This window comes from Acartia tonsa, chromosome 14 (assembly GCF_053477335.1).
Source record: "Acartia tonsa isolate MP-2025a chromosome 14, ASM5347733v1, whole genome shotgun sequence".
In the NCBI taxonomy this organism is placed as follows: domain Eukaryota; kingdom Metazoa; phylum Arthropoda; class Copepoda; order Calanoida; family Acartiidae; genus Acartia; species Acartia tonsa.
In genome coordinates, this window is record NC_137273.1 from 2,761,501 (window position 1) to 2,783,386 (window position 21,886).

Below are 21,886 nucleotides of genomic sequence, written 5' to 3' on the forward strand. Positions count from 1 at the left end.
GTATAATCATTATAATTAAATGCCTTACTACTTGAATGCAAGAAACAAAGTGCGAGTCCTTTAAAGATTAGGTATAATATTTTTGTTGCTTTCAGAATATCAGTATATACCTATATTAGACGTAGATTTTTAAAAGCAAACCTTTTCTATAGTTGATGGCTGTACATCCTCAACGGTTAGCTCTTTTTGTCGTTAATTTTGTTCATGTAAAAAATATCCTATCGATTTCAAACTTTACATTATGATTCCTGTAACAGTTAGGTACCATATGAAAGCGTAGCAACTGTATAATCGTTCCTAGAAAGTCCGTACGTCCATTTAAAACATGCTGATATTTAACTTTTAAAGCAGAACATCTCTTTAATCAATTCCTAAAAATTCAAGCATCAATGTCCTCATTACGCGAATTTACAATAAGTTTCAATTTTATGGATACTGTCATTCTTGTTAAAAATAATTTTTTTTCCAGTATGGCTTCCAAGCCGATTAATATCCGCGAGATTAGAAGCGGTTCTCAGCCACACTGAAAAATCATGTATCGTATCGTTTTTATCCAGTTTTCTACGAATGTAAAAATGTACAATCATAAGGTTACAACGTGTTTTTAAACCCGTGCCTTCGGCACCTCGAGGCTAAAAAATGGCTTTAATCTTATAATTGTACATTTTGATATCCGCGAAAAAGCTTCTTATAATACGATACGATAAATAACAAATATCACTTACCACGCAATTGCTACAAAGAATAGTTTTATCCACATTTGGAGTCTTCCTTAATTTTTTTCTTTTATGATTAATGTCAGCAATTTCATAATCGTCAGTAATGAAATCATCTCCTTCTATTTCAGCCTTTATATTCTCATTTTCAACCATTACAAAGTTTGGAGGATTTTCAGATTTTATTAAAATGACGTCTATGTCCTTTATAAGCTCTGTGTTATCCTAGAATTCATATGAAATATATCTTAGATTTGTAATAAAAAAATTATGATAGTAATTTATTGCATCGTATCATAGACAGCTTTCGCGGTTAATATACTGAAAAATTATAACATTAAAACCAGTTTTCTAAACCCTAAGGAGCCGACGGCTTGCGCTAACAAAATATCATGATTTTTCATTTTTATATCCACGGAAATATGTCAATAATTTGATACTATACCATAAAAAGATATATTTTATTCCTTGTATTTTTGTTGCAAGTCTTTTAATTTGATAACAAAATTCTTAATTATCTCATTTTTCATTTGACAATCCATACATGGAGATTCTGTTAATTGGTAACCTTAATATAAAAAAATCCTTAGGTAGTTTTATTGAAATTTAAAAATGATTCAGGAATCTAAGGGGATAAGACAATGACAGATAAATTGATGTACATCCAACTTTGTGAACCAACCAGTTTAAATTAAATATAAGTCCCAAAAGTTATTAAGCCAACGAATAAAATAAAGAATAAGGATTACCTTTAATTGCTTTACTCAAGTTAGACAGACAGACACACAGATAGACATCCTGTTACTTTTAGTTACGGATTACCTTTAATTGCTCTACTCCCTTCCTTCAAAGGGAAGCAAGCATCAATATGTACATTCAATTCATCCATGGTTCTAAAATCTTCTCCACATAAAGAACATTCTAGTGCTTCAGCTTTTGTAATCTGATGGGTTAAAATATGTTCTGTTAAACTTGTTCTTTCAGCAAATCTAAAAAAATATTATACAATAATAATCTTTAAGTATAGGAACAATGAATTGGAATAAAGTAATAATGTAGTAGGTATGTATCTTGACTTTTTCTTTAATCCAAGTTTAAGTTTACTTTAATTACACTATAATATTGCACCTAGTTGTCCCAGGAATCATAATTAAAAAAATAACATGAACAGGAAAATTATACCATACAAAAATTATTATCAAAAAGTTAAAAATCAGCATGTTTTAAATGGACGGACGAAATTTCAAGTAACGATTGTACTTAACTGTTACGGGAATCACCTGCAAAGTTTGAAATCAAAAGGATAATCTTAACGATAAGATTTATCCGTTAAGGACGTACAGACCCTAATAATAGAAAAGCTTTTCTTTATAATGTCATTGTTACCTGTTTAAACAAATTGAACAAACATACTCCATCCTCCAGTCTTTAGAAATCTCAACTTTTTCAACCACATTTCCTAAATATTTAAAATTTGCGACTGCTTCCCTAGCATAAAGAGGGGTTCTTCTGTAATTTTTTTTAGATGGGGGAGAGCATAAACAAAATGGCCTTAAAACCATCTCTTAATAAGACTTAAAAAGAAAAAGATATAAAATTAAAATGAAAAACAATATTTATATCGATTAAGTAGCTATGAAAATCTAAAGCTTGAAACATACCACATAACGTATCCGCGGTTTATTGGGTAGGTGATATGTTTGAATATCGGCCGAAAACCGCGTCACAACTAAAGACATTAAAACTAGTTCCTACTACTGTTATGTGAGGTGCGCGATATACATAAAATTAAACAGTAAGAGTAGGGGGGAATGCCTTTGGACAACAGAGGTCTAATTCATTATCATGCATGCACATTAAGAACTTCCAGGCATAGGTCGTGATCTTTAATAGCAGCCGCAGGGGCGTCCAAGCTTTTTTTTTGGGGAGGGTAAAAGTATTTTTAAGGGGGGGGTAATTCGTTTATGGGGGTGGTAAAATGGCGCGCGAAGCGCGCCGCAAATTTTTTTTACCCACCCCAAAAATTTTACCCCGGGGGTAAAATTTGCTTGAGGGGGGTAATTACCCCCCCTTGAAATCTGTTGGCAGGGGTAAATTTAGTTTACCCCCCCCCCCAAAAAAAAAAATTTACCCCCGGGGTAAAATTTTTTGGGGGGGGTAATTTAAATTTTATTAAATTATACTAAAGTAACAGGATATCTGTGTGTTTGTGTGTTTGTACCGAAGGATCTCGCTAACCGCTGAACCGATCGGGTTCTCCTTAACAGGGTAGCTTCTCATAGGTCCTGGGAAGGTTTATAACTATTTTCTTGGGGGGTGGGACACCCCCAACCCCCCCCCAAAAAAAATGAAAAATCCCCCCCCCAAAAAAATTTTTTTTTCATTTTTTTAACTAAAACTAAAAATGAGGGGGGGGGGAACCCCCCCCCCAAAATTTTTTTTTAAACTTTTTCTTTTAAAATATAAAATAAGAAATTTAATTATTAAATTCGACTCTCTCCTCCTCAAGTGTCCTCTAGGGGCGTAGCCGCTAGTTAAATATATAGTATTAATAACGCAAAATTTTTTTTTATTACCTACAGATTTTTTATTTTTTTGGGGGGGGGGTAAATACCCCCTTCTAAATGGTTGGGGGTAAATTTTAAATTAGGGGTGGGGGGGTAAAATGAAAAAAAATTTGGCGGTACCCCCAAAATCGTTTGGGGGGGGGGGGTAATCGCCCCATTACCCCCCCCCCCCTTGGACGTCTATGAGCAGCCGAGAAAATCACATATTCCCCAAAAGTGTTACGGAATGACGGACAGACAAAGTGAATTATAGAGTAGCTTCGTTACTAAAAATGCATGATCAATGCATTTAACAACCTGAGCAGGTAGCGCTGTGGGCCTCTAGTTCAATATTTGATCTTGGAGTCTGGTCACACAGTGAACACTAAACATACAAGAATAGTTTTCATGGACTTTCTCAACTAAAATAATATAGTTTATGTCCGACATGTATGTATGACCGACAGACAGACGGACAAATAATGTATTGAGCATATTCGTATAAATATTAGGAATCATGACTGAAAATTTCAACTGTCTTTCTAATATCACACTCCAGTTGAGAAAATTACATTTCCCCAACAAGGTTTTTGTCTTTTCAAGCATGACAGACAGACAGACGGACAAAATAATGTAGTGTAGATGCACATATATAGTAGGAATCTTCAATAAAAATTTCAGCTGTATATCTTCAATGGCAGCCAAGAAACACACAAAACATGTTTTAAAAAGGACGTACTGACTTTCTGGTAATGATCATAGGGTTACTACGCTTTCTAAATTAAACCTAACTGTCATAGGAATCATCATGTCTTTTTTAATAAATGAGTATTTAATCTGTGAGTATGGTTACATAGTAGACTATAAAAGTTGGAAAGATTTTTAATCAATATAATAGATTTGAAATCTGCATAAAATTTTAAGGATTTTTTATAAAATTCGTTTTTTATATAATTCTTTATTTAAAGGCGCAAATACGATTTAAGTTAATAAATTTTGACCAATAGGATAGCTGGATTGGAAACTACCTACGCTCTAATTGGTTGAATGATGTACGTCACTTAAGCTTCTCCAATCAGAGCGAAGATAGTTTTCAATCCACCAATCACAGATCTCAAAATTATTTAACTTAATTTGTATTTGCGCCTTTAAATAAAGAATTATGTAAAAAACTAATTTTATAAAAAATCCTTAAAATTTTATGCAGATTTCAAATCTATTATATTGATTAAAAATCTTTCCAACTTTTATAGTCTATTACATAGTGAAAACTAAAACAAAACAAGGATGTGACAACATTCATAAAAGCAAAGCTCTGAAACGGTAGGACAAACGAACATAAACACTTGTAGAGTGTCAGAACTGAAAAGACAGAATTTAAATGTTGTAAAAGTCTAAACAAAATTGTAAGTAAATTTGTTTTGCAAAACGGCTTTAAAAAGGATGCCTACTGTTTAAGGACATACATCCGATGTATAGAACCGTTACTTAGTACTACCGAAAAACCATGTATCGTATTTTATCTTTTTTTACAAATAAAAAAGTATGGATCATGGAAAGAAACCGAAGTAGTGGGTTTTGTCGTATTTTCACAGTAGCGTTTCTCCTATTTTAAGCCCCTGAAGTGGGCTACAACCCTGCGGGGCCAATTTCCTAATCCTGCGGGACAATAATTAACATTAACCTGACCTAAAATAACGTATCAGAAGCTACTGTGAAAATACGACGAAACCCACTACTTCGTTTTCTTTGCATGGTCTAAAAAACTATCCGCAGAAAGTAAGAGGGTACGTAAACCCTCCCAACAAATAGTTATAAACTTTCCCTAAACCTATAGTAAGCTTTACTGTAAATAAGAACCATATCTGTCCCGAGGTTCCAGATAGATAGACAGCCATCCTGTTACTTACAACTAAGGATAATAACCTGTATATATTGGTTAGCATGTTTGTATTTGTGTTTGTTACAGGTAGCAGTTGTATCAAAAGTCTCAGAGCATAAGTTACAGCCTGTTCAACATTAATAAAGGGTATAAGCTCTTTTCCAGTTTTTTTATTAAGGGGTGGTAACTTGTGGGGGGGGAACTATGAGGGCAGGGGTGTATATTCTGCAAATTTGACCTGCCAAAGGGGGTGTAAAAAAAAAATATGTAGATGTGGGGGAAAAAAATGTAAAAATTAAGAGAATAGGTATTAAGATAAAAAATTAATACCTACTGTAAACATTTTTTCCCATTTTTCTCCTCTCCTTGATAAAAAAAAAGAATTTGTTCTAAAAATTTTTTCCATTCTTCCCCCTTCCTTGCTGGAAAAAACTAGAGGGAAATTTTTTTAAAATTGCAGCAGGGAAAAAAAATGAATCTTGAGCAGAATAAACACTTCTGTGTGTGGGGTAAAGAAATCACCTAATTTGTAAAAACTAGTAGCTTTGCAATACATGACGCGAATCAGTAGAAAATTTTGGGTATAGAACCTTTCGTGGCGATGCCTCTTAAGGGGTGTTTCGTCGTATTTTCACAATGGCTTATAAAATGTTATGGTAAGGTGATTGCCCTGCAGGTCTAGGCAGTTGGCCTTGCAGGTTTAGAGCCCCCGCAGGGGCTAGAAATAGGAGATAAGCACGAAAACACGAAGTTACGCCCCTTTAGAGGCGTTGTCACAAAAGGGACTATATCCGAATTTTTTTGTGGGGTTCTAGAGGTTTTAGAGTTGAATAATGCATCCCACAAAATTAGGGTCAAATCTTTCATGGGGGACGGTGGTAAAATATATGTTTTTTATTTGGAGGGAAGGGTTAGGGGTGAATTTAGTATTGACTTATACCATTTATTTCCTAGAACTATGTTTTCAAAAGAGCGGCGTTTTCTTTTTTTCTCATTGTACATTGTATGATTTTAGATATCTGAAAGAGAATATTTTAAACTTTATTACTCACAATTTCATCTTCTTTTAATTATAAAATGAAATATTTTGGACTGAACTAGACTTGAACCTATAGTTTCAATAAAAGTACCCAAAGTTTTTGAGCAAACAAATACGATAACTTAGTTATGAAACTTTGGGTACCACTATATTTAATTTACAGTCCAATGTCCCAAATCGCCCTAATAACAGATAATACATTTTAAGCAAACAAGAAACAATTTTAAAAATACATTATATTAGGTATCATATGACATAAAAAATTATTAAAAATTGGACTGATATAAATCACAGTTTAAGGTTTTGATGATCACATTTGTTTTAACTAAAAAATAAATACCATTTATAATTCATATAATTTAAACTGGTCGTTAAAACCAGGTTAGGAAGGATTGTATGTATGTGAACCTCGCCCTTAGAACCACACTTAGGCAGCATTGCATGTAATACTACATGAACTGCGACCTTAGAACCAGGCTTAGATAGCAACACACATGACTGCATGAACTGCGTCCTTAGAACCAGGCTTAGGTAGCAACACACGTGACTACATGCACTGTGTCTTTAGAACCAGGCTTGGGAAGCGTCGGCAGAGAGCTCATAAACCGAGCCAACCAAATCCGTCACCGTTTTTTGCGCGGTCTGTTTTTTTTTATAACTTTCAAATTGTGCTCTTTTTTAAAACGAAGCTTTTCTATAATACGCTCAATTCGTTCATGTGGACATGCTAGATTTGCCCTATCGATTTAAACTTTAGATGATGATTCCTGCAACAGTTATGTCAATTTGGAAAGAAAAGCAACTCTATAATGGTTGCCAGCAGTGTTTCGGAGCCAGAGCCGGGAGCAGGAACATTTTTGGTGGAGCCGGAGCCGGATCCGGAGCCGTATTTTTCGTTAAAAACGGCTCCGGCTCCAGATTAGCCAAAAATGATTTTTTAAAGTAATATTATATTTTGGCAACGGTCTTTTTCCATATGATAAACTGACAAACTATTGTTACTTAACAAATAGACACACATCCTTCTACTTTTATATAGCTTTAATCAGATAAAAACAAAATATTTTATATTATTTATTTTATTTTATCAAATTCAATAATGAACAAAAATTGATATATTAATTTTAAGGTAGGAGCCGGAGCCGTATTTCCAGATACGGCTCCGCGGAGCCGCATCAAAATTAAACGGCTCCGACACCCTGGTTGCCAGGAAGACCGTACACATCCATTTAAAACATGCTAATTTTTAACTTTTCAAACTACAACTGTTTGTAAGTTTGTTCGAAGGCGGCTACCATAACTTGCTCAAAACCTTTGCCCTTAATCTATAATATAAAATAAGAGGACGTCTGTTTGTCTGCACCGAAGGATATCGCTATCCAATGAACCGGTATGGTTAACCTTTACAGGGTAGTTTCCCATATGTCCTGGGAAGGTTTATAATCATTTTTGGTTAGGGTACCACAACCCTCCCCAGAGAAATTGCCAAAAATTTAAAAAAACGCAGCCTTCTGGATATTTTTTGCAATTAGCTAAAAACATAACTAACAACATATAGTGGCGAAAAAATTTTTTTTTGTTAATAGCAGATTTTAACATAAATTGAAGAGAAACAATTTTATGCGTCCCTAGAGGCCTCTAGGGGAGTAGCTGCTAGTATATCTATAATACAAAGTAGAATGATGTCTGTCCATCCGTCCGCCCGTCCGTCTGTCCCTTAAGATCTCTGTAACCACTGAACATATCAGATTATACTCTTCAGGGAATATACTGGTCCTGTGGTGGTTTTAGGCTATTTTTTTGATGGGTGGGACACCCCCAACCCTCAAAAAAACAAAATTCCCCCCCCCCCCCAATTTTTTTGTTATGACATTTTACAAATTTTGACAAATTTTTACGAATTTTTATGAATGTTGCGAATTCGCCATTTATTTACGAAAATTAGCTATCCATTCACATTTTTTTCGGCTGGGTAGGTAATAGAAGATGTAATTATACCTCTTGGGGCACTGCCCCTAGAGGCTAGGGGCGAAGCCGCTAGTATTATATGTAGCTTAATTTGAAAAGTTACAAATTCCTTCTTATTTTTGTGGATAACAACTTCTGTTTCTTGGAACAAATTTGTTAGAAAATCCTCCAAAAGGGTGAAAGATTTCGCACCAGCATACTTTAAAATGTCAATCCTTTATTATTGTTGGATTTCTAAGATTTTAATCATAACTAGTTGAGTTGAAGTAATTTATCCAGATATGGGATTTATCCACTCCAGTTGATGGTTCAAACCTCTACTACAGCCCCCAAAACAGCCAAAGGGGGTGTCAACTATATTTTATTGCACACCTTTTAAAATTAAGAAGAATTAGAAAAGTTATACATGTTATTTGGCAGTGGTTGGCAGCCCAGCCACCATCAGCTTAAAGAAGCATAAATATCAGCTGCACGGCTTTCCCAGCCACCCAATAAGCCTCAGCCTAAGTCGCAGCAGGGTGGCTTAAGCCACTCGAAAGCCTTAGTTCGCCATTTGGATGAAAGTGGCTGCAGCTAAGTTTAGGATAAGCCGCACAGCTGATTGTGACTGTTGCTAAGGGCAGCTGAGGCTGGGTGCAGCTGAGGGTGGTTGCAGAAGATAGTGGGTAAGGCTTGGAGAGCCTTAATGCGGCTGGAGCTTCAAGTGGCTATGACTAAGGCTGAGGCTTATTAGGTGGCTGAGAAAGCCACACGGCTGATTGTCGCTGCGGCTGCCGACGGCCCTGTTATTAAGTATTTGCTGCTTAAAATCTTATTATGTTCCTTTGTAGATTAGTGACATTGTCTGGTATGGATTCAAATATGTCATCATCAAGATGTTGGTAGGGATGGATGATTAGTCTCTTCGCATTGGGGCAGTTCTTCATCCTGGCAGCAGTAGAAGAAAATATATAAGTAATAGGATGAGTGTTAGGCTATGATGTATTCATAATATAAAGTAGACCGATGACTGTCTGTTTGTCTCTTATAACTGCTGGTTATAGAATGGTTTTAAGCTATTATAGTGCATTTACTTTATCTACTAAATCTATAGTCCAAAGTAGAACGCTGTCTGTCCTAACGTCCATCTGTCTGAAGCTTAAGATCTCGATAACCAAAAACCAGTTGAGCTCTACTCTTCAGAGAATAAAATACTCGTCCTATAGATGTTTCAGGCTATTTTGTTGGTGGATTAGACAGCCCAACCTCCCAAATATACCCAACTTAATACTTTTCTTTTTTAAGTTGTGCAACTTTCCTTGATTTCTCCATCTCAAGGGACGAAGCCACAAGTATTTAGGTACATTATATTTTCTTTTCCTTTGCCAGGGGCCGAAATCATGTGGTGATCTGGCATACAGAACTACAATCAGGATGAATAAGTTATAAACAAGGACAATTATGACCAAAAGTAGCGCTGTAATTAATACATTTTTTATTTAAAGGAAACATCTTATCTTACAATAGTATTTTAAAATCAAAAAGTGACAATTGTTATAAAGGACATCCAAGCCTATTTTTTTTTGGGGGGGGGCATGAAAGGAGGGTAATCATCCCTTTACTCCCTCCCCCCCCCCCCCCCCCCCGATAGTAAGAAGGTTAAAAATTACTTTAAAACATAGACATTCTTGGTTACATTTAGAGCCAACGATGTTTAAGCTTTTTTTTAAGGGGGGGGGGGGAACACCTCCCTTGAACGTTTATGTTTTGAGTAGCTTTGCTGATTCTTAAATAGTTATTAATCGCATCATATTATAGGACAGCTTTCCACGGATATTAAAACCAGGGGATATTAATCGGTTTCGAAGCCACACTGGAAAGAGTAATCATACCTATAAGAGCATCTGGATTTTGACTTATCACTTCATCACCAACGTCGGCTGACCGGTTTAGCACGATCTACAGCAAATAATTATAGAGTATCTGCGCTGCTATAAATATTGTTAATTAATTTGTATGATTGTTACCAAACGCAAATCCTTATACTAAAATAACAGGATGTCTCTTTGGCTATTTGTGTGTTTGTACCGAAGGATCTCGCTAACCACTGAACCGATCGGGTTCTCCTTAACAGGGTAGCTTCTCATAGGTCCCAGGAAGGTTTATAACTATTTTGGGGGAGGGTACCACCACCCTCCCAAGAGAAATCACAATAAAATTGAAAAAAATTTAAATATTCCCGCCACATAGTGTCGCTAGCGTAGAATTATCCTATACGGACAGAATACCCTAATTATAGAAAATCTTCGCTTATGTATAATTCTCTTACCTGCTTCAATGTTTTGAGTTGAATTGATCTTGGAATTGTATAGTTATGAAAGAGTATCAGATTTTCACTAAAATTAATGTGTATACCTCCAATTTTTAAATCAATACATATAACTAGCAGCTGCGCTCCAAATATCTAAAGGATCTGTATTTGAAAAGGTAGAAAAATAACCTAAAACCATCCCTGAACCTGTGTGGTCTCTAGGTCCGTAGCCGCTTGTCCTAATAAGTAATTCATTTTAAGGAAGCTTCACATATATCCAGAGTTATTTTATGCAATATTATTTTTAGTTGTAGGTCTTGAGATGGTTTTATTTTCTTATCCCTTAGGTGACAGTGCCTCTAGAGATACTCTTTTAGATGGTTTAATCTCCTCACTATTTTAGCCTAATAATAGCCAAAATCCTGCCTTAAAGCTCATAAAGTAACAAGGTATACACATAGTACATACACTGAGTTGAATTTTTCCAGCCAAGCCATCCAATCATATGTATCCAGCCACAAGGATCTCAGCAAGGGGTAACTGCAAGTACAGGCAAGCAATACAATGGATATACAATACAATATATGTGGATATTATGACAGGAGAAAAATTGTCGTCAATATAGGTTGCAATATCTCCTCGCATTTATCGGTCGGGCCGTTTATCTAGTAGGAGGCGAGGGGATGAGGGTGATCGTTATTTTAGCCAGCTAGAGTTCACTTTTTTAAAGAACATTAAAATCTCAAGTAAGATCTAAGTAATAACAAATCCATTAGCAATACAGATTAAGAAACAAGGATGACAATATCCATAAAAGCAAAGCTCTGAAACGGTAGGACTTAAACATTAACACTTGTAAAGAGTCAGAACTTAATAAGCAAAGAAATAATTTGTAAGGCTAAACAAAATTGTATAAAAATTTTTTGCGAAATTTCGTTATTACAGGTTACAATAAAAGGTCATAATTTCATCTCTAGGATTAAATTATACAAAAGAATTTTATTATTATCAATGCAACTTCCTCCTTAGTTTTCTTTTATTTTTTTGATTTTCACTGTGTTGCTATAAAAACCTGTTTGTTATATCATTAGGATCAATATTGTTAGCTCTTGTTAGCTCCAAGGTCTCCAGATTTGGGGCATTTGCACGCAGCAGGGCTGATATGTCACCTTATAATATGGACCATATGATATTTGAGGTAATACTAATTCAAGGTTGGTAAAAAGCTTTTTTAAAATCTATTAGTACCTAGTAAGGATTTTTGTCTAATGTTTAAGATCTCAATAACTGCTGAACCGATTGAGCTGTTTGTTTTTAGGAAGCTTCACATAACTCTTTTTTTTTATTTTGGTAAATGAAGCGAAAACTAGATGCTTTTTTAAAAAATGCATAAAAATCAGTTTATCAAGCCATGAATATAATGTAGATTAACCTTTGACAGACTTTAAAATTAAAGCCTTTAGATTGAAAGTCCATGTAGAGATCCCTGTGGCATTCCAAGATTAGGGTAAATAAACAAACAAAGAAACGGAGAGGCAAACATTTTGGGAACCATCGTTTTGGATGTCCTAAGGACCGAACAAATAAAAAGAAAGCATTAATTTTTTTTTGATTAGAGGAAAAAGATACCTAACTACCTAGATGCCTTATTTTATTAAAGGCATAAAAACAGTTAATCAAGGCATTAATATCATATGAATGAACCTTTGACAGATTTTAGAATTAAAGCCTTTAGATTTGGAAACTGGTAGTCTGTTATTCCGGATTCTATTAATTTTAAAACGGAAGAGATAGAATATTTAAAATACATCTATATATATAATAATATAAACATAAGTAACATGATGTCTGTCTATGTCTTAAGAACTTACTTTCTCCCTGGTCCGATATGATTCTCCTTTACAGTGAAGCTTATTGCAGGTCCAGGGAGGGTTTACAACTATTTTAGAAGAGGGTACCTCCACCCTCCCAAGAGAAATCGCCTCTGGAATAAAAATAATTCCTCCCCCACAATTTTTCTTATTTTTATTTTTATTGGTATGGAAATTGGAGGGTCAACTTACCACCAACAAACCCCAACCCCTTTCCCTCAAGTTCCCCTTGAGGCCTCTAGGGGCGTATCCGCTAGTAATTAAATAATATAAAATATTTGTAATAAATATTTAAGAATGATAATTTAGATATTTTTGATCTCATCAATGCCTGGTAACTTGACTCTTATCAGCTTCAGAACTTTCAGTTTTTCCCTAATTTTTAAAAAATGGAAATATTTTAAAACCTTCAATAGGTAGGTACATATTTTATAAGGGTCGACTTACTCCCTTCCCCCAAGTATTCCTAGAGGCCTCTAGGGGCGTACCCACATGTATAAAGATATTTCCATTTGTGCCTAGCTCCAACTAGAATGGTTGTAGGAAGAGCCATATCCATTAGTATCAAAGTAGTAAGGTTGGACACTCGTAATAGATCTGAGTCTTAACAAGAACATATGCTTCATTCTAGGGACGTAGGGGTCATTAATCTGTTTATTACACTAGTCACCAAAGACTTACAATAACATTTTCTTATTCGTTGGCTTAACAATCTTGGGGACTGTTATTGAATTGTTTTGATTTGTTGGCTCATTTAGTTCAGTGTCCAAATGTTTCAACTACTAATTGTAATGCTGGCTAAAAATGTATGTTTTTAGTCATAGTAGAGTTAATGACAATTAGAGTGACTGTTAGAAGGACTGACTTGTAGACTGACAAACAGAATAGATGTTAATTTGGAAACATTGGAGTGGAAATGTATGGACAGGAGAATAGTTAAGTCCCAAAGTTATTTGTTAATATCTTTACCACGCTCGGGACTTAACTACAAAGAGGAAAAGGTTACAAAATTAAAAGTATATTGAAAAGAATCATTAATACTATACAATTAAATATAAGGAGACATGTAGATACATTTAAAAATACTAAACCCGACTAATGAATTGGCAATATTCTTCCTAAATACCTGTGACAGAATTTATAGCATATCTGTCAAAGATATTAATTTCAGAGCTTGTCAATCCATATGTCGAACGTCATACCTATGGGAGGCTAGGGGTGAGCATAAGGACTGTTAGCAGTATTTAAACTGCTGAGCTGAACTGATTTATTTGACAGAGCTTTGCCTTTTTATACAAAAATTGTTAGGTGTTGGCTCTAAATGGAAAGAGATGGAGTAAAAGCTAAAAGTATGTTTTGTTGTTTAACTGTTTAACAAGGATGACTATGTTTTAGTTAGGTATGGCTTTTATAAGATTACATACATACATAAGTTGTTTACTAACAATTATTTAACTAATTTTCATGAATTTTAATAACATTTCATAATTAATAAAAAGGTTTAGTTGTTGTTTTTTCAATCAGGAAACATGGTTTCTTTCTAATAATATATAAAGAGAATTTTAGTAAGGTCTAAAAGTTTTATTTTGATTATTAGATAAAAGAAAATTTAACTAAAAATTGAAGTTTGTAAAAAGGTGCTTGAAAAAGTATTGGCTTTAACAAGAGCTGTAACTCTTTTCTTTGTTGGGATATGTTGTTGTCTAAAAGATACTTGCTAACTGTAAAAAGCTTGGAGCTATTCTTAAAACATCTGTGGGATAAAATTGAAGGTTAAGCTTTACATTGAAGCTTTATAGTCATATTCATATTTTGCTTGAGAAGGGTTTTTGTGATGTTTACATTTTACTGAAGAGCTTTTTATATACTAGTGTTACTTTTTAGGTTTATAAAAATACATTATTTTTTATAGATTAATTATGACATTGTAAAAAGAATAAAAAGGATTTAATATGAGGTTAAGTTTTCCCTTAGAATATTCTGGTAGGGGCGCAACCAATGGATTGCGCCGTTAAATAAAGAAAAGGCCTTGGTATTTTGAAGCGTAAGCTTTGTAGGCCTAGGGTGTGTAGACTGAGTGCGTCTACAACTTAGACCAAAAAAAAACAACAAAGATCACTTTAGTTTCGTAACAGTCTTTAGAGAGAGAGGAAAATTTAAAGTGTTTTTTTTGTATATTATATATAGGGTTGGCAATCCGTATCCGGAATCCGCCCAATTTTTGGCCAATTTTGGAATCCGAATCCGGAATCCGTTTTTTAATACCGGAATCCGAATCCGGAATCCGTTTTTTAATACCGGATTCCGGATTCTTATTTGGTAGGCTAAAATTAGCGTCTTGAGTTTTTTCTTTCAACTCCTCCTCTTTGAAGGCAAAGATTTTCATCATTATACATAATATCTTTTAAAATCTGGTTCGATTCTTGGAAGTGAATTATAGAGAACACCAAGAACATTGATTTTAAAGACATATGTAGCACTTAATTTTTAAATTTTTTTAAAAATCCTTTTAAAATATTGCTAGAATCCGGAATCCGAATCCGGAATCCGCCAAAAATAAGAATCCGGAATCCGCCACTTTTTTTGACGGATTCTTTAAGAATCCGGAATCCGAATCCGGCCCAAAAATTCGACGGATTGCCATCACTAGTATATTATATTTTTGATGTAAAGAATTTTTACTTTAGGAATGTTGAAGGAGAGCTGTTTTACTGGTATTACAGATTGAAAACATGTCTAGTAGATTAACTTGAGGTTGTGAAGGTAAATTGATTTTTTTATATAAAATTTTTAAAAAATTGGGATAGATAGAAAATGTAGTATTTTAATCACCAGTAATATACAGAAATGGTAATTATATTTATCATCATTTGGAATGTACATCCCTTTATCGGCCATGGTCTTATCCCTTTAGATCCCTGGCTTTATTCTACTCTGGCTAGCCTAAAGAAAATTTAAGTCGTACAAAGGGATCTCAAGGGATAAGACAATAAACGTGAAATTGATATAAATCCCCAATGATGATAAATATAATAAACCCTTTATGTAGCTTAATATTATTGGTTATAGATTTGACACAAAAAGATTGGAACCAACCAATCAAAATTTAATAAAAACACCCAAAGTTTTAGAGCAAACAATTAAGATATCGTTGAAATAAAACTTTGGGTACCAGTGTACTAGAAGCCTCTAGGGGAATAATTGCCAATATTTTCATAAAGCTTTGTGTTCCTTTTAATCCTAGTTGAACAGCAAACATTTCCAGACTGGTTAAAGAACCTGCAGCTACACGAATCAAATCTCCAGCAAAACTTCCAGATAGGGAGGACAGCTAAAAAACAATAAGGATCATGGAAAGAAAACGAAGTTGTGGTTTCGTCGTATTTTCACAGTAGCTTTTCTACTATTTCTATCCTCTGCGGGGGGGGGGGGGGGGGGCTCTAACATTGCGGGGCGAATTTCATAACCCTGTGGTGCAATCATTAATTTTACCTAACCTTAAATAACATATCAAAAGCTATTGTGAAAATACAACGAAACCCGCTAGGTACTTCGTTTTATTTCCATGATCCACATTCGGATCTAGTGCAGTTCACGGTAAAATGTTCCTGGTAACGATTATCTCAAAAAACTTAATACTTTGAACAGGGGTGTATTATTCTGCAAGGGGGGGGGGGTGAGGCGAAGGTGAGAAATGAATAAATAAAAAAGTACTAAAATCTGAGTATCTGGTGTAAGATCCATTAACTTAAAACGTTAGGTACCTTTAAAGTTGTAAGCTTCTTCATAGACTCTGGAGGTTGGATGTCTGTATTTAAATATCCCTCAATTGTCAAGGATTTCAAGGTATCAGCGTGTCTGGATAATAAAGGATAATAGTTTTGGATAATAAAATACACGGCCGTTTTATTCAGGGATTTCAAGCTGTCATCGTGCAGAGAGAGGGAACAAAGGGCTGTTTATTACACTAGATCCCAAAGTTTTGTAATAATGTTTTCTTATTTGTTGGCTTAACAACTTTGGGGACTTCAGTGAATATTAAATTTTAATTGTCTTATCCCTTTAGATCTCTGGTATAAGTCACACAATTTGGATAATAAAATAAACAATCGTACTTTTCAGTAGCGAAGCTATTCTATACTTTATCGGTCAGTATCTTCGTCAGTCAGTTCGTAAATCTCTGGGGAAATGTGATTTTCTCGGATGCAATTTAAGGTAGGCTTCTGATTTTCTTAAGAAGATGTTACATTAATATATTGTGGTTTATCTTCATTTGTGACACCTGAATATCTGCTTTTTAAATCTTTAAAAAAAGTTTTTTTAATGTCTGCGGAAAACTGTCTATAATACGATGCGATAAATAACTAATAATTATCCCTCTTTCCTATTGATCATATTCTGACAGACAGAAGCTAGAGGGTTCCCAGCCATCACAGCCAGAATAAGACTGAGACTTTCCAGGCTTTCAAATCTCCACTTGTCTTCCGCTAGAAAATTTTCATTTCCTCTCACTTCCAATGACTGGATTTCTATATAAATGCTACTTCATGATTTTCAGGGATCTAAAGGGATAAGACAATGGCCGATAAATTGATGTACATCCCCCAAGATGATACACAAAATCACTGCTTCTGTTGTTTACAATTGGTGGTTAAAACGTTTGAACACTATACTTAATGAAACAACCATTTAAAATTCAATAAAAGTCTCCAAGCTTTTCAATTTTCGGCAATTGCAAATGGAATTGATTTGCTGAACGACAGCCCCTGGTAAAATGGAAATACTTACCTACGATTTTTGGTTACAGTTATGGATTTTTTGGGGACTTTTATTGAATTTTGGAATAGTGGTTCATCAAATGAGTGTCCAAACGTTTCAACCACTAATTGTAAACTAAATTGTTAGGAGTAATTTTGTGTAACATCATTGAGGATGTTCATTAATTTATAGGCCATTGTCTTATCCCTTAAGATCCCTGATCTAAAAATCATAAAATTTCCTGCTTGATGTCTTTCTAAAATAATTTCTGCATCTTTAGTGCTCTTCAGTTCCCTGATTTATAAGAATTTGTAAGTGGACTAACACAACGCTTTTAAAACTAAATAATAAGAATGAATATAGGATATCCTTATAATTAAGTAACAGGATGTCTGTTTGTACCAAGGATCTCGCTTACCGCTGAACCGATCGGATTCTCCTTTACAGAGTAGCTTCTCATAGGTAGCCGCTAGTACGTGGATATATTGATAGTTGTCAATTTAGCTTGCTAATATTGACCTCATTTATTGGTCAGTTCGTTCATCTAGTTGGAGCTCGATAGGGGATGGAGTAAAGGGTGTTGAATGTGGATGGGGGGTTATCGTTATTTAAGCCAGATGCGAGTATCACTTTGATAAAAAGTATTTGAAAATCTGTTGTAACATCCAAGTAATAATATATCGATTATAAAACCAACCTTAACTCATTACAATAAATTATGGCTCTAACATCAATGTTATTAATATTTATGGATATTTTGGATATCTGATATTACCATTAGGGTTGGCAATCCGAATCCGAATGCGGAATCCGGAATTTGCTTTGCTACTTATGGATATTGCCATGATCTTACTTATTACTGATGAGGCTCATTTTTGCTTTTACAGTTCAATTTTAATTTTTCAGTCCACTTACAAATTTCTTTATTCCTGCCTAACATCAATATGAAGCTTGTAGGGTCCTAGTCCTTGAGCATTCGAGTTTTCCAGGTCATTGCAGAAATCTAAAAAAAAAAATATATATAAAGTAGGTAACAGGATGTCTGTAAATGTGTGTTTAAGTAGCAAAAGATCTGACTAACCACAGTGAAACTTCTTATAGGTCCAGGGAAGGTTAATGTCTAATTTGAGGGTAACGACATCCTCCCAATAGAAATAGCTCCTTGATCAAAGCAACCCCCCCCCCCCTCCAATTTTTTAAATCTTTTTTAAACACGTTCCCCTAAATTTTCCACATAAAAAAATATTTTTTTTTTCGTTTTAATTTTAGAACAAAGCTTAAAGGAATGGAAGGTTTTCACCAACCCATCTAGTGCACAAAATATTAACTATTATAGAGCAGCCACATAAATAAAATATATAAGTAAATAAATATAAATAAGTTAGAGTAAATACCTCGATATGTAGAATCCAAATTCTCATCTGTTATTTGGATTGAGTATAGTCGTAGGGAAGAATTCATAATTGTGCATTTCTCGTTCAGACTATAAAAACAAAATTAAATTTTAATTATATTTTTAATAGCTGGGTATGTTATCTAATGCTAGCAACATTCCTATTCGTCTTAGATGTCATCTTCTATGATAAAGAGGGGGGTAGATTTCTGGTAAAATCCGTAAAGGTGTGTGTTTTAAGGCTTAAAAATAGTAGTAGAACGATAATATTCACCAAATATGTGTATTTATTATTGAAAAGAACTATAGACAAAGAAAATTTTTAAAAAGTTAACATAAATTTTTGTCGTTCTACTACTGTTTTTAACTTATAACACATAACCTTTACGGATTTTACCAGAAACCTACCTCTCCCTTTGTTCAAATATTTAGTTTGACACGAGGCCTTTGAGAAAATCAAAACTGACATTCCTAAAGACAACTCTACTTTAATTTAATTCTTTACCTAAAGATGATTCCAACCTTATGAATAAAAACAATGGATAAACGTGGATATCATGACAGGGGAAAATTGTCGTTAATTTAAGTTGCTAACATTGGCCAATTTGTTCGTTCATCTAGTTCGAGGTAAGGAATGGGATAAAAAGGGGGTATCAATAATATGTTAGCCAGTTGCTTGCTTCACTTTATTAGAGAACATAAAAATCCGGTGTAACATCCAAGTAATAATATATCCATTAGAAACTTACATCTTTGATGTTAGTCGAAGATTTTTTATTTCAGGTATTGTCAGGTACTTGGATAATATCCCAACCTCATCGAGTGGCAGATTTTCAACAGGGGCAGCCACCTGGTTTTCATCCTATATATTTCAGAAAACTGTTTCCAGTATGGCTTCGTGAAATCGATTAATATCCTGTGGATTAGAACCGGTTCTCAGCCTTATTGAAAATTAATGTGTAGCATGTGTAGACAATTTTTCACGATTTTTAAAATAAAAATCACAAAATTGATAGCAGTTTTGTTAGCCTGGTCCTACAGCCCCTTGGGGCTAACAAAACTGGGTTTAATCTTAAAATTTTTTATTTTAACATCCACGGAAAGCTATATAATACCTTGCGATAAATAACTATTATCAGCTTGTAAAAATAAAGCACTAAAAAGATTTATTGTTCGCTTACTTATCGGCGAGGTTTCAGGTACGAGTCTGGACCACATCGTGCCGCACTTTACAAAATGATATGGTTTAAATGTCAGGCGCATGAAACATGCAAAAGTTATAGAGGGAGTGTTTAAGTAAGCCTAATTAAACACATGACAATCCAAACTAAATGCACAGCCTGCCTTCCATCAGGGAGTAAGGGAGCGGACAATGGGCAATTAATTCAATTTCAGAGTTCTAACTCAATATCTTCAAACCCAGATAAATTAGATATAGCAATCTTTATTAGATTTGTATAATAAAAATTATTAAACACTGAAAGAAAAGTATTTAGCAATAGGTTATCCTGTCTTATTTTCCTGTGAATAGTCTGTAATTTATCATAAAAGGTATGACCTTAGTACTGGCAGTTTCTTACCAAATAATAGCATAAATGCCAATGGGGTTTGTTTTCATATATGACAAGGGGTTGATTAGAATAGATAGTTACAGAAGTATCACAGTTGAATTTCTGGTTTATCCCATCCATTCTCAGAAGAAAACTATTTTGTTTGAAGACCAAAATAAACTTGTTTTGAATTTTTTTTTCCAAATGGTCTGCTAGTATTTGTATTTATTAATTCAGTAAGAGTTGTCTACTTTTGGAATAATTGTTTTAGCGGCATTCTTTGAGCTGGTACCCAAAGTCTGTGAAATTTGCCAAAATAATAAAAGTTGCATGTGTTCTGGTACCCAAAGTCGAAGGCAATTAGAATTATGAATTTTAGCTAGATCCATTGTCCCCTCCCTTCCTCCCTGGCCTTCCATCCAGAGACATAAAACATACAATCGAACAGGTGACACTAAATCCCTCCGTGATATATAATTGTCTATCATTATGTATATACATATATATATATAAGTAACAGAATGTCTGTCAATTTGTCTCTGTATATATTTCAAATCTAAATTGGATCTTGGCATATTAAATTTTATTTGTCAATTTTGTTAATATTATATAAGAAGTAATATGGGAAATCAAACAAAATCCAATGTCTATAAATATTTATTCGTATGATACCTGTATATTTTCCTCTTCTTCTGCGTTGTTGTTCATTTCGATCATAAAGTGTTTAAAGAGTCTCTAAAAATTGGCAAAATTAATAGAAAGTTTTAAAAATATTATGAAAAATAAAAGTTATTCTCATATCAAACAAGATTTTACTCTATATTATACTAGCGGCTACGCCCCTAGAAGCCTCTAGGAGAACTGGTAGGAGGGGGAAAAGTTGACCTCATACCATTTTAAATTTGAGTTTCAAAAGAGTTTAAAGAATATTTTTAGGGGGAGGGGGGTGAAGACACCCTCTCCAAAATAGTTTAAAACCTCCCCAGGACCTATAAGAAGCTTCACTGTAAAGGAGAACAATATCGGTTCAGCGGTTAGCGAGATCCTTCGGGACAGACAAAAAACGCTTACTACTTTATATAATAGGATTATTGAGAGAGAGGTAGGTTTCTGGTAGGATCCGTAAAGGTCTGTGATTTAAGGCTTAAAAATAGTAGTAGAACGATAATATTCACTAAATATATATGTGTATTTCTTATTGAAAAGAAAACTACCTATAGACAAAAAAAATTTTTAAGTTAACATAAATTTTTTTCGTTCTACTACTGTTTTTTACTTATAACCTTTACGGATTTTACCAGAAACCTACCCCTCTCTTTGTATCAAGTGATAAAAAAAGTTTTAAAAGTTAGTCATAAAAGGATAATAACATTTATTCCAAATCAAAATTTGCAATGTTTACATTCGCGCAAATACCGCTATTTAAATATTATATCAAGATCAAAGACGACTTTTTTATTCAAAAAAGAAAATCATAAAAAAATGCTTATTTAAATAAGTAAATTCTACAAGAATGGTTGAGAAAAACAAAAATATTTAATAAATTAATCTGCGAAAACTTTTGCAAAAAATCCGCAAAACCTTATGCAAAGAATCCGCGAAAGTAGGTTGCGCCGTTGTGATGCGCGGCATTTTCAGGTAGAGAGTGCGCTTGCACACACACACAATTGCTTTGCCAGAGATGTCAGGGTAATAATTTTCATACAATTTTTGTATTTTCTTGGGATTTTTTATGATTTCAAAATTTTGTTTTTTTTCTAATACCAGAGTTTTAAATTTTCTTTACTAAAGAATCATCAATATATCTTTTTCCAATGAATTTCAATTTGTGGCGGAATTCGACCCCCCCCCCCCCCCAACCAATTTAAATTTT

The 21,886-nt window shown here is 34.0% G+C and overlaps 2 protein-coding genes across 2 annotated transcripts; both read right to left on the reverse strand.

The window, feature by feature from the left end:
- Positions 1-1,177: 1,177 nt before the first annotated feature.
- On the reverse strand, positions 1,178-7,990 carry LOC145306364 (zinc finger protein 236-like). Its single transcript, XM_080148454.1, has 6 exons — positions 6,094-7,990; positions 5,189-5,270; positions 3,581-3,647; positions 2,103-2,175; positions 1,539-1,705; positions 1,178-1,284 (listed from the first exon to the last, which is right to left on the reverse strand). The coding sequence occupies exons 1-6, from the start codon at positions 6,144-6,146 to the stop codon at positions 1,178-1,180; spliced, it is 549 nt and encodes a 182-aa protein (XP_080004580.1). The 5' UTR covers positions 6,147-7,990.
- A 962-nt stretch (positions 7,991-8,952) lies between these two features.
- Positions 8,953-20,843, reverse strand: LOC145306147 (uncharacterized). Its single transcript, XM_080148125.1, has 16 exons — positions 20,686-20,843; positions 19,213-19,325; positions 18,465-18,553; positions 18,004-18,073; positions 17,312-17,364; positions 16,697-16,841; positions 16,077-16,170; positions 15,544-15,643; positions 12,831-12,915; positions 12,644-12,687; positions 12,146-12,208; positions 11,514-11,610; positions 10,910-10,981; positions 10,460-10,526; positions 10,023-10,089; positions 8,953-9,078 (listed from the first exon to the last, which is right to left on the reverse strand). The coding sequence occupies exons 1-16, from the start codon at positions 20,728-20,730 to the stop codon at positions 9,074-9,076; spliced, it is 1,209 nt and encodes a 402-aa protein (XP_080004251.1). The 5' UTR covers positions 20,731-20,843; the 3' UTR covers positions 8,953-9,073.
- Between the last annotated feature and the right edge of the window lie 1,043 nt (positions 20,844-21,886).